Source organism: Micromys minutus (assembly GCF_963924665.1).
Source record: "Micromys minutus genome assembly, chromosome: 4".
NCBI lineage: Eukaryota > Metazoa > Chordata > Mammalia > Rodentia > Muridae > Micromys > Micromys minutus.
In genome coordinates this window covers 84483062-84497077 of record NC_137973.1, presented here as the reverse complement: position 1 = coordinate 84497077, position 14016 = coordinate 84483062, and the positions used below count along the sequence as shown (strand labels likewise).

Below are 14016 nucleotides of genomic sequence, written 5' to 3'. Positions count from 1 at the left end.
CATTCTCATTCTCTTTTCTAAGACAGTGTCTCTCTGTATAGATCTAGCTGTCTTTGAAGTCACAATTTATACCAGGCTGGCCTTGAACTCACAGAGATCCACCTGCCACTACCTCTGAAGTGCTGAGATTGAAGGCGAATGCTGCTACTCTCAGTTTCTGTCTTTATTTTATAAACCTTTATTTAAATATTGGAAACAGTGAAATAACTTTCCACAATATTTAAGATGCCCACCCGTATACTGTGAAGTGTTTAAGAAATCAGAGTTATACCAGATACACTGAAACTATTAGATGAGAAAGTAGGGAAAACCTTAGAACACATAGGCACAGGAGAAAATTTCCTGAACAAAACACCAATGGCTCAAGCTCTAAGGTCAAAGATTAACAAATGGGACTTAATGAGATTGCAAAGTTTCTGTAAGGCTAAGGACATCGTCAAGAAAACAAAATGGCAACCAACAGAATGGGAAAAGATCTTTACCAACACCACATCAGATAGAGGCCTAATATCCAAGGTATACAAGGAACTCAAAAAACTAGACACCAGAGAATCAAATAACCCTATTAAAAAATGGGGTACAGAGCTAAACAAAACGTTCTCAGTTGAGGAACACCGAATGGCTGAGAAACATCTGAGGAAGTGCTCCACATCCTTAGCCATCAGGGAAATGCAAATCAAACCAACCCTGAGATTCCACCTCACACCAGTCAGATTGGCCAAGATCCAAAACTCAGATGACAGCAGATGCTGGCTAGGCTGTGGAGAAAGAGGAACACTTCTCCACTGTTGGTGGGGTTGCAAACTAATACAACCACTCTGGAAATCAGTCTGGCGATACCTCAGAAAATTGGATATAGTACTATCTGAAGACCCAGCTATTCCATTTCTGGGCATATACCCCAGAGACACTTTAATACACAACAAAGATATATGCACCACAATGTTCATAGCGGCTCTATTTATAATAGCCAGAAGCTGGAAAGAACCCAGATGTCCTTCAGAAGATGAATGGATACAAAAATTGTGGTACATTTACACAATGGAATACTACTCAGCCACCAGAAACAATGACTTAACCAAATTCTTAAGAAAATGGCTGCATCTAGAGAATATCATCCTGAGTGAGATAACCCAGTCACAAAAGAACAGACATAATATGCAGTCACTGATATTGGGATGCTAACCCCAGAGGCTTGCACTCCCCCAGAAACAACTCACAGACTGTATGAAGTCCAAGAAATAAAGAAAAAAAAATATATTTACAAAACAAGAAGACTTTGACTATTTCCATGTTGCGTTTTGTTTTGCATGTACTTTACGCTCATGGTAACTATTAGGTTTTCAATGCATACTGTCAAGCCCTTGAAAAAATCAAGTACTGACTAAAAAATATATTCACATAGTTTTATGTAAAAATTATTTTAATATCTGAAAAAACAGTACTGACAAAAAATGTATAATTTTAAGCAAAAAATGTTTAAAATCTGTACATTTATCTTTGTTTTGTAAAATAAAGTTGTTTAAAAAAAAAGAAATCAGAGTTATTTTTGTGCAGGTTGTTTTGTTTTTAGGACAAGCTGCTATCTTACTTTGAGCTCATGAAAATTCTCCTACCCCCCCTTCTCTAGTGCTGGGATCATAGGTATGATCCACTAGACTTAGACAAAAGTTTGGTACTGAATGACAGCATGCCATTTAATGATTTATTTTAAAATTTAAATCTCTTTTCAGAACGTTAATTTCACGACAGTCCAAAGGAAATACTTTAACGAAACAAAGGGCTTAGAGTACATTGAACAGTTGTGCATAGCTGAGTTCAGCTCGGTCCTAATGGAGGTTCAGTCCAGGTGAGTCACAGCTGTTCCAGCGCTGCTTCCCTGGGGAACCCTTCCCTGTGTTCTTTGTATCACTGCATCTGGGACAGTACCTGGCTCACAGTGGACATCCAGTTATTGCTGACATACAAGAGTTACTGAAACTTATGGATAAGATGTGTATTTCTGGTTTAAGTTAGATTTTCTTCAAATGAATTGTAATTTATTGCTCTCATAGTTGCTGCCCATTTACTTCATAGTGAAAAGTCTTGATTGGCTACAGGATGCTAGAAATGTGAGTCCCAGAAAAAAGACATAGTTGGCCAGGAGGAATACAGCCCATGGTTGTAATCTTAGCACTCTAGGGGATTGAGGCAGGAGGGTTGCTGCAAGTTTGAGGCCAGTTAGAGCTATGTAGGAAGTTCCTGGCTAGTAAGACATATAAAGGAGAAAATGTCTTAAGGAAGAAACTGCTACTATTCTCCCTCCTCCTCCTCTTCCTCTTCCCTCTCTTCCTATTTTTTCCTCCTCTTCTGCCTGTTCTTCCTCCTCCACCTCCCTCTCCCTCTTCTCCCTTTTTCCCCCTCCTCCTTGAAGCACACACACACCACCTGCCTTCTTCCATCCCACTGTGTACCCTGGCTGATCTGGAACTTGCTGTGTAGACCCAGAAAGGCCCTTGTCTCTCAAGTGCTGGGATTAAAAGCATGCACTCCCATCCCTTGCTGAATGTTGTCTTCTAATCAGTTTGTTAAGGTATACTATCCTGAAAGTGACAGACTTTAAAAGATGCCTTTTATAACCCAGCATAGTGGTTCACATCTGTAATCTCAGCACTTGGAAGGATGATGCTCAAGTTTGTGGTAGATTCCAGGCAGCTCTAGACTATACTGCCTTAAAAACAAATGGAAATTTATCCATTGTTAAAGCAGTCTATTATTTACTTAGTTTCCAAAATTGGCGTTCTCAATGTTCCCCCCCCCCCCCTTTGGATTTAAGAGTTACTGTCTGAATGTTTTTGAATGCTCCTGATATTCAGGTAAATTCAGTGTGTCTTATAGCAGCAGCTATTTATTTATCCTAGGTTTACAGTGTTGTATTGTGGTCAATCACAGGTATTACTGCCTTGCAGCTGCTGCAGCCTTATTAAAATACGTCGAATTCATTCAAAATTCAGTGTATGCACCCAAATCGCTGAAAATTTATTTCCAAGGCAGTGAGCAGACAGCCATGATAGACTCGTCATCAGCCCAAACCCTGGAGCTGTTAGTAAATAACCAGGACCACAGGTAAGACGACCTGACGTTTTCCTCTGTCTCACCAAGTTTCATGTCATTAACTTCTGACATTAGTTGCCTGAAAGTTCTTTAAATTATCGGTGGAGAAACAGTAAGTAAACATTCAGATCACTGCCATTTGTTGCTAAACCCAGATTTTTTACAAAATTATGTTTTCAAAAGAATTGTGTTAACTAACCAACAAAAAGCAAAACTTCAGTTGCCAAGATTAGGTGAAGGACCATAATCAAAAGAGAGAACAGATTCCCTGTGTGAGCCTGAGTTCCTAGGAGGACACTGCTATCCACAAGGCTGCTGAGGTGCAGAGGCTGAGCCTGATACAGACTATCTTGGACTTTCTTTAGCCTGGGACAGCCCATCCATGCCACCCTGTCCTGTACTTAGTGTGCTCTGACAAACAGATACAGTCAGTTTGGAATGAATTGACAAAACTGTGTATTTCTACCAACCCAAAGGCCCAGAGTCATCAGACAGCATCTGAGGCCTATAGGTGAAATTTCTCTGCTTTGCTGTTATCTCTACTTAGTGGTCCACCAGCATTTTTACAAAGTGCCCCAATCTAGGGCCTTCTATTACAATAAAAATTTTATAAAACTGTATCCATATCACATGGGATTTGGGGTAACCTAAGTTCACATTCCTGGGCCATGGTCACTCATATTTGGCTTTAGAATAAACCATGTCTTATCCACTGTGAGATCAGATTTGTGTTTTTGTGTGGACACCAGTAAATTCATAGACAGAAGCTCATTGTCACTAGGCAGGAGGAATACAGATACATTTAGCTGCCCCTTGTCACACTAGCATATCCATTGAAATTGCTCTTCAGTTGATTTTGTAATATCCTTCTTGTATTATAAGAACATAGAAAGCCAATGACCAACACTGATAATTATTTAAATTTTTTGTTTTATAATAATTTGTGTGTGAATGCATGCATGCTCACATACATTCTTTTTTGATATTAATTTTATTATTTTTTTCTCTTTTTAAAATTGGATGTATTTTATTTACATTCCAAATGTTATCCCCTTTCCCAGTTTCTACTCCATAACTCCCCTATCCCACCCCCTCCCCCTGATTCTATGGGGGTGCTCCCCTACTCACCCACTCCCTCCCACTTCCCTACCCTGACATTCCCCTACACTGCAGCATCAGCCTTTGGCAGGACCAATAGCTTCTCCTCCCATTGATGCTCAACAAGGCCATCCTCTGCTCCATGTGCAGCTGGAGCCACGGGTCCATCCATGTGTACTCTTCAGATAGTGGTTGCTCACATACATTCTATAACATGTATGTGCAAGCAAGAATTCGTTTTCTCTTTTTTCCATGTGGGTTGCAGGGATCAAACTCAGGTCACCAGTCTTGGTAGCAGGCACTGTCATTCACTGAGTCATCACGCCAGATCAAGATAATTTTTCAGATGATGAATGTGATTGTCTATCTGTTCCTACACTTTGTTTTGTCCTTAGTTACGACCAGATTGATAAAAATTATTGGGCATCAGCCACTGACCTGTAAAGCCCGTGGGTGTAGGAACCATGTCTGCCTTGTGTGCTTAGTTAGCATAGGAGACACTGTTGATCCTCGTCAGTCACACGTGGTTCAGCGATGGCATACTTGGGATCCAGCAAGAAGGCTCACAAGCTGGGTGTGGTCACACACCACGGCTCTAGGATCAGCACTTAGGAGCTGCAGTTAGGAGGTATGAAACAAGTTCAAGGATGGCCTGTGCTACAGGAGACCCTGTCTAAAATAGTCAACCAAACACAGACACCAACAAAATGTGTCTGTTACGCCTTAACCTAGCCTTACTGAATTAGTGTAATTTGTCTGTATGATAAAGTTTGTGAATCATTGATGTAGATTATAGAATTATTTAATTTCAAAGTTAAAAGGAAAAGGACTTTTTATTTTTCCTTAATGAGATTCCACCTTGTCTCTTGGAAGGAGTAACCACACTCTCTTCGGTATTTTAAATTACACCAAGACCGCGGGAGGGAGCAGGCGGCTGCGCTCCAACATCCTGGAACCGCTGGTGGATGTGGAGACAATTAGCATGAGGCTGGACTGTGTCCAGGAGCTGCTTCAGGATGAGGAGCTCTTCTTTGGACTCCAGTCGGGTGAGCAGATTTTATTACTCATCCCATGTTGGTCTTGACACGCAGACTTTCCTGCCTGAGTCTCCCACGTGCTAGGATTATAGGGCATGTCACTATGCCTGCCTTGATTAATCTTAAATTAAAATGTGGTCAGTTTAAGATTTAAGTTTCTGAAAGGTAGGTCACTGAAGATGCAGAGTCTTGAAAGGGTTTTTGTTTTTACTCTTTAAAATGTCTTTGCCTGTGTGTGTGTCAGTGTGCTGTGTGTCTGGTGCCTGCTGAGGCCAGAAGAGGGCGCTGGAGTCACAGGCCGTCATGAGCAGCTATGTGGGTGCTCTGCTCTAGCCAGTGCTTTTAACTACTAAGCGTTCTCTGCAGCCCTCAGGAAAGGACACTTAACTTTTAGCCCTGTCTTTCTTGTTCACAGCAATGTCCTGTTAGCTGTTTATCAAGCAATAGTGTAAATCCCAGGTGCCAAAATTTGAAGTTTCTCTGTGAACTGGGTCAAGCTGCAGGTTTTAAGTGTAAGCTTCCTGCACTAAGCGCAGCCTTACAGCACGTTCCCTGTCTTCTGCCTGTGCGCTGCACTTCTGTCCAGCTGGCTAGTCTCCTGGGCTTGTCTCTGTGCATTTGTGGGCTTTTCCCATGGGGACCTGAATTCTCCTTGGACTTCACCTTCTCTGGCTCTCACCGTACTTTCCTTCTGTTCTTAAATATGGAAGGCTGTCCTTTCTTCAGCACATCCCGTCAGCTGCCACTTTGCTTCTGGCCTCACAAATGCACTGAGATGCTTGTGTCACAAACACCATTTCAGGTGTGGCTTTTTCTCTCTGATCCCCTTGGATCTTAAATTGCTGTGTGCTTTGATTTGCTGTCATTCCTAGGCTGTCTTAAGGCTGCTTTTGGGAAAGTAGAGCCCTTTAATTCTGTGTGAAAGCCCAGATTTCTCACCGTGGCCCAGTGTGACTGCACCCCAGGACTCCTTTGCAGGCTCAGTCACGCCTTCTACAGATTCTTCTTGAAATTCTCTGTCCCCCCCCCTTTCTTTTTTCCTCCATTTTATTTTCTCTTCCCTCTTTTCCTTCTCCCCCTCTCCTCTCCTATATTCTTCCCCTTTCTTCCCTTCTTTAATTTTTTAAAAAAGGTTTATTTATTATATATAAATACACTGTAGCTGTCTTCAGACACACCAGAAGAGGGTGTCAGATCTCATTACAGATGGTTGTGAGCCACCATGCGGTTGCTGGGATTTGAACTCAAGACCTCTGGAAGAGCAGCCAGTGCTCTAACCACTGAGCTGTCTCTCCAGCCCCTTCTTTGATTTCTTAAAAAACAGTTTTGTCACTGTCTACCCCTCTTGGTTTGTGTGCTGCACGTCCTTACACATGGAGTCACTTTGTCATCATCACCATCAGACTATCTGTTAAGGTTAGTGGGTTCACAGCACATTCCCCTCTAGCATCATCACCATCAGACTATCTGTTAAGGTTAGTGGGTTCATAGCACATTCCCAGCCCAGAACTTGAAGCTTTTTCTTTGTGTGTTTTTGTACATGTGTGTGGTATACATGTTTGTGTATATATGTCATGTATGTTCGTATACATGTGCGCATGAGTGTGGAAGCCAGAGATTGACTTCAGGGAGTTTCCTCAATTCCTCTCAGTAATTGAGGCAGAGAAGAGAAGTGGGTTCTTTGAGAGGGACAAATCCTTTCTAGGCTCTCAGAGGCTTAACTGAGGAGCTGGTGTCCCGGAAGCTTAGCAGTGTCCAAACCACCTCAAGGCACTGGGCTTCAGAATTTAAGGAAACACAGACATGGAGTAAGTAGACAAACATGTTTACTAAGGAAATGTAAGAACTCTCAAGAGTGAGATTCCGAGGGAGTAATACTGTGTGTGCTGTGTGTTCTGTGTGTACTGTGCTGTGTGCTGTGTGTGTACTGTGTGTGCTGTGTACTGTGCTATGTGTTCTGTGTGTGTGTGCTGTGCTGACCTGTGGTTTTATGTAGATTATGGCAGGGATGGGAGAAAGACTGACTGAGGTCATTATTACTGGGACTGCTCTCTCTCTCTCTCTCTCTCTCTCTCTCTCTCTCTCTCTCTCCCCCCCCCCTCTGGTGATGCACACTGAAAGCCAAACAAGTTACACATCCATAGGCCTTAATGTATGTTTCCCGCCAAAGTGAGAAGTTACTTGTTCATTTAGAGTTTGGGGCTACGTGTGCTACTCAGGTAACACACGAGCACAGTCAGCTAAGCTCGTGATCCATCGTGGTCCTGAAGCAGGCTAGCTGTGATCAGCCATGACTTAGCTGTCTTGTTGGGGGAGGCAGCCATCACAGGATCACAGTCTCCCTCCTCCCTGTGATTATAGGCTGCTGCATGGTGATGCTTATGTCACTACTGACTCCCTGTGGTGTCTGTTGTCTGTGCTCCAGTGAATAACCCAGAATGCCCTGCTGGGACTGCTCTGGGAAGTTCAGACGCTCACTTTCTGTTGCAGTCATATCGAGATTCCTGGATACGGAGCAGCTGCTTTCTGTTTTGGTTCAAATCCCAAAGCAAGACACGGTATGTGATACAGGGCACCGGGTGCTATGCTTTGTCTTTGTGGAGCACAGCTTGTGATGAGCAGTGATGCGAACACAGGAAAATGTCCTGGGTGTGCTCACTGATGCCTTCGCTAAGACGCATCTTTGCAGTTGAAGAATTGGTATATTTAAGCAATTAGATATTTACATAACTATGATTAATATACTTTCCAGCAAACTTATAACCTGTACTATTTTCCTACTATTAACAAAACTTATGTTAGTTCTAAAGTTTATATATGATTTTCTGTCTGTTGTTTTTTTTTTGTTTTTTGAAACAGGGTGTCTGTAGTCTTGGCTGTCCTGGAACTTACTGTGTAGACTGGTCTAGAGCCACTGCCTCTGCCTCCTGTGTGCTGAGATTAAAGGCATACACCATCACTGTCAGGTCCAGATATACTGTTCTCAAAAGCAGTCATCAAATTAATTTTGCCTAGTTTTCAAATATGCTTAATCTTTAAAAATGAAACCTTTCAGATAATTTTCTAATTTATGTAGCCCTTAAAGATAAAGGGCATAATCACAGACAAAAGATATTATGGATAATTTACATTTTCCTTTCAGGGTAAACTGAAGGATAATTAATTATATACATGTATATTTGTGCACATACACTTGAAAAGGAGCTGTGTACATTTCTAAAACTTGAGTGTGATGACTTGTATCAATTCACTGGCACCTAATGCATATTTGGGGGGAGTTTCTTGGTGCTTTTGTAATAGAAGCATCATTGGGAGGTAGGAAATACCTGCTTCTTTCAGCACAGCACAGCTGGGAGCCTCCTTAAATGAGAGAAGCCTTTATAGTCCAGCCATGCAAGTGATGGGAGAGAACCAGCTAGCTCCATGGCAGGGCTGAGGAGCTATCCCATCTCAGTGTCTGGTAGCATTTGTGTGACGCTTCATTCTTCCTTACTGTGATAGAGCTCTCATGAGCATGACCTTCAGTACGTATATTTCTTAGAAAACTTGAATAAGATGGATGAGGTGTAATTTTAATGGAATGAACCTTGTTAAGTTGTGGCTCTCAAAGACTTTGTAAACTTGCTGGAATTCAGTTATAATATCCCCTTATCCACTGTGTCTGGAATCTTCAGTGGTGTGCTCTCATATGATCTTGAATGTGCCCTTCTCTGATCTGCTAAGCATTATCACCTCCGTGGCTCTCCTTGGGATACTAGATGCTTTATTTCATGCTTTTAACTGTGAACAAAATCATATGTACCATTAGGATTTGTTTTTATACCTATGTCATTGTCTGTTCACATTTACCATTAGGATGTATTTGAACACATATGCCATTGTGATTTGTTCATATTTCCTCTTTAATGCCTTTTGTCTTAGTTAGGGTTTTACTGCTATGAACAGACACCATGACCAAGGCAAGTCTTATAAACAACAACATTTAATTGAGGCTGGCTTACGGGTTCAGAGGTGCAGGCCATTATCATCAAGACAAAAGCATGGCAGCATCTAGTCAGGCATAGTATAGGAGAAGCTGAGAGTTCTACATCTTCATCCAGAGGAAGCCAGGAATAGACCGGACATCCTTGGGAAGCTAGGAGGAGTGTCTCCAAGCCCATCCCAGAGTGACACACTTCCTCCAACAAGACCACACCTTCTATAGTGCCACTCCCTGGGCCAAGCATATGCAAACCATCACACCATTCCTCATTCTCCCACTCTTCAGAACTCCTTTATAACATAGATTCTGCATGTGGCCAACAATGTGAAATTTGTCTTTCTGAGTCTAAGACTAACTTATTTCACTTAATCTTCAATTTCATTGATTTTCCTGAAATTTCTCTCATCATAGCTGAGTAAAACATACGTTCCACCTCAGCTTCTATGTCTGTTCTTCTGTTGATGGACCCCAAGACTAGGACCATCCCTGGGTAAGGTGGATTTGTCTACTTTACATCTGCTCTTTGTTTTTGCTCTGTTTGCTGATCCTACCCGGAACATTCTAATGATGGAGGCTGAAGTCATTGGACCTAAAATCCCGTAAACCCTCCCTCCTCCTCCTCTACTAGATTTATTTATTTTATATATGTGATTCCACTGTCACTGTCTTCAGACACAGCAGAAGAGGGCATGGGATCCCATTACAGATGGTTGTGAGCTTAGAATTACCATATAATTGCTGAGAATTGAACTCAGGACCTCTGTAAGAGCAGTTAAGTGCTCTTAACCTCTGAGCCATCTCTCCAGCCCCTTAAAAACCTGCTTATTTTCTAAAATGGATAATGTGATGATTTGCATATACTTGGTCAGGAGAGTGGCACTATTAGAAGGTATGTCCCTGTTGGAGTAGGTGTGTCCCTGTAGGCATGGGCACTCTCATCCTAGCTGCATGGAAGCCAATATTCTGCAACCAGCCTTTAGATAAAGCTACAGAACTCTCAGCTTCTCCATGCCTGCCTAGATGCTGCCATGTTCCCACATTGATGACAATGGACTGAACCTCTGAACCTGTAAGCCAGCCCCAATCAAATGTTGTCCCTTTAAGAGTTGCCTCAGTCATGGTGTCTGCTCACAGCAGTAAACCCTGACTGAGACAGTCAGAGATACAGTTGCTCATGCTGTAGTAATGCCTTAGCTTTAGCTTACAATTACAACTGAAGAATGGTGCAGAGACACCAGTGCCAGACACTTGGTTATCACAAGAGGGGAGGGTGCTCAAGTCAGGCCATACCGTGGGTACGAGGAGTGTGAAGAGGGGCCAGGTGAAAGGAGGGCAGGGTAGAGGGAGGCTTTATGACTACAGTTCCAGCAAGTCCTTAAGGGAGGTGCCTATGAGGCAAATGCCGAAGTTTGAGACAGGAGGACTTGGAACTGGGCTTTTGTGCAGTTGCAAAAACAGGACTACAAAGTAGACATGCCCAACTAGGGCTGTTAGTCTGGCTGTGTGACAGGCAGATGAAATTAGTTGCCAGTCATAACAGCTCACTCCAGATGCTCTCTTACTTTACTTTCTTATTTAGATCTGTAAATTCATTTGTATTAATTTGTGTGTGCAGGGTAAGAAAGAGCCATGTTTCTTTTCCCCAGATGGGGTCACAATTGTGCTGTTGCCATTTATAGAAAGGTTCTTATTAACTGTACTTAACTTGGCCATAAGTCACATTGTTTTATGTTCTGGTCCATTTCTAGACCCCTGCTCCACCACACATAGCTTGACTCCTCCTCCCTCCTCCCTTCTAGTGGTAATGATTCTCTTTCCTGCTTGGTTGTATTTATTTTTATCTTGTTTAGTGTCATTGTAAGAGAATAGATTACCTCTTTAGGGACTAAAAACATTCATGATATTTCTTGCACACTGGCTCTTTTGTAATGAGCATCCAAGCGAGGGTACCTTAGACAGCAGCAGCCTCACACGGGCTCAGTGCATCCTAATCATGGCATCTTACACCTGTGCCCTGTCCACGCCACACTCGCTCATGCCATTGCTCAGATCTACAGAGTACAGTTTAATTCCTGTGACGTTTACTGATATCACTTAAGTGCTGTATTCTGAAAGGGTATTATTAATTTGAGACTGAAATTGTTAAATATTGTTTTGCTTGTTTAATAGGAACCAATGGGGAAAGTTTTACTAAGTCTCCTAGAAACTGAGATTCAGCCTGTTTACAAGAAGCTTTGTGCCTTAGTTAATATCATCATCATCATCTGCTGCTGCTAAGTACTTGTATTGCTGCTGTGTTTCCTTTGTCTATTATAGTTTAAATTGTACCAAATATGCTGAAATAGAATGAAAATTAGTACAATTATGTGAACTCTCATCAAATTTTCTGGAGATCAGCATATTGGGTTTATAGTTATGGTCAGTAATTTCTAACCACCACGTGGGTCGACACCCTAGCTTTGCTGAAGTGTCCAACTATTGCATATTATTAATAGAAGTTGACTGGCCAAGCGGAAAATCCCATCACTCAACTAAAACTTGGGGTGTTTGCATTTTTATTTCTTCTGGGCAGGTTAATGCAGCTGAATCAAAGATAACCAATCTGATCTATCTGAAGCACACCTTGGAACTTGTGGGCCCTTTAAAGGTAATTCATATGTGTGTTGCACAAAACATATAAAGCATTATTTTTAGACGTTTTCTTTAGAAAAAAGTAAACTTAGAAGTTGTAAGAATAGTGTTTTCTCTCTTTATGTCTATAGAACATGCATACATAGAGATACATTGTTGTCCTTAGTATTAACGTTCACTGGCCCACTTAAAATAAGTTACAGTGTCTAGGTGCTAATCATGTCTTTTCTATGAGCAAGGATGTTCTACATAACCTCAATATATTTATCAAATTCCATTGACACCAGTATAACACTATTACCTATCTTACAGTTACTCAGTATTAGTGACTTTCTTTGTAGTGTTCTAAGAGTTCACCCATATCTATTCATTAATGTCTTTAAACTTGTTTCTAACAAACAAAATACATTGTTTATTAAAATTATACATTTCCATCATTTTCCCCCTTTCTTCAGTTCTCAGATCTCTGTACCCCTACAGCCCAACTTTATGTTCTTTCTCCCTTTCTCTAAGAAAAGCAAACAAAGGTGGAATATTGGAAATTTAAGAAACTACTATTGGGCTGGTAAGACAAAACAGCTCAGTGGGTTAAATACTGGCTGTCAAGCCTGACCATCTGAATGTGATTCCTATGACGCCTGTATAATGGAAGATCCTGCATGATATCTTCTAACCTTCATACATGTGCTGTGGTGTGCACATGCCCACACACATACACATAAAACTAAATAATTGGACATTGAAATAAAAAGTTTCTGATGTTCATGATGAATTAAAAAGGGAACATATGATTAAATATACTTTTAAATTTCAGGTGGAGGCAGGAAATGTACCATAATGTTTAGGGTATTTAATCTTTGGAAAGGAAATTGAATTATGAGTGAGTGAAGTTTTTATGCTTCTGTGACCTCTTTAGCTTTGCCAGTGTACACACTGTTTTCCATGCAGGAGCACATCAAATTACAGCCATCACATCTCCCCAAACTGACATGGCCATGGAGAGGGAGTGTCCCTTCCTCTGTCCCTTTGTTCAGCTGGTGTTGAAATTATCTGCAGTGTCATTTAGGAGACAGAAAGCAGAAGTCATCACTTGAGGCGGGAGATGGCCTATGGGAAGATGCAGTCTGTCTTCACCTCCGTCTGTCTGAAATCTCACGACAGTAAACATGAGAAAATGGGGCGAAAGCATTTGATCAAGTTGAGAACCAAGTGTTGAATCTGAGTAGTGCCATGCATGACCTGCTGACTTTTAATTTTGTTTTTAATAGGTCACCTTAAAGAACTGTAGCACACCCTTACTAAGAGCTTACTGTGGCTCCTTGGAAGACCACAGGTTTGTCACTACTAATAGATCAGACTTCTATTCGTGATATTCTTGATCATGACTGACTTTTAACCGTATCTTCTATAGAAAAATTGGTGTGGGTGTGGTAGTATGCATTTAATGCCAGTACTTGGGAAGCAGAGGCATACAGATCTCTGTGAGTTCTCGCAGCCTTGTCTACATAGCAAGTGCCAGGATAGCAGACTACACAGTGAGATTCTGTCTCAAAAATAATTATTCAAGTTTCTTCAAAGAATTTATTTACTATCAATTCCATGTTAATCCTGTGGGTAGGATAATAGGATAAAAACCCAGCGGCTGCTTGTACTAATGACCAGTGTTTCCCTTGTAGCCATTCTTGATGGGGACACTTATCGATGGAAATATATCATCTTCTTTTGTTAAATTGTGGAAGGCCTAATGTAGAAAAACAGATCCCAATGGATGTGAATGTAGAACAAGTTCTAAAAACAATTAATATGTTAAATTCTTAGCAACAGCACCTTGGTTCTTGACCAAACAGGTTATCAGGCTTAAAAGTTGCCTTGTTGATCGAAAGTTTGCATCTTTGTTATGCTACAAGCTGAACTTGATAATCAAAACCAACTTAATTAAATGAGATGTTCAAGAGCAGAATATTTGAAAAGTTAGGAGAACCGGTGTTCCAGACCGTGGCTTGTCTAGTTGTAATTACAGTGCTTGTCAACTGGTGGTTGTAGGCTCCGTTTGTGTCCCGCAGTTCATGTCTCCCTTACTGAGAGGGACATGTTTGTTGGATAACACTCTCTAATACAGCCCTTGCTATACAGCCTGAGTGCATGTGGGATGAAGGAAGATGGAGTTTGTCAGTT

At 41.4% G+C, this 14016-nt stretch overlaps 1 protein-coding gene across 1 annotated transcript in view; it reads left to right on the top strand.

Moving 5' to 3' along the window:
• MSH4 (mutS homolog 4) overlaps positions 1-14016 on the top strand; it is a gene marked incomplete at both ends in the record, with an annotated part of 44754 nt that overhangs the window by 9077 nt on the left and 21661 nt on the right. The window contains 6 exons of the mRNA XM_080916479.1: positions 1734-1849; positions 2932-3105; positions 5065-5237; positions 7719-7786; positions 11783-11857; positions 13110-13174. Coding sequence (XP_080772605.1) covers positions 1734-1849; positions 2932-3105; positions 5065-5237; positions 7719-7786; positions 11783-11857; positions 13110-13174 — 671 coding nt within the window. The remainder of the gene's footprint in view (positions 1-1733; positions 1850-2931; positions 3106-5064; positions 5238-7718; positions 7787-11782; positions 11858-13109; positions 13175-14016) is intronic.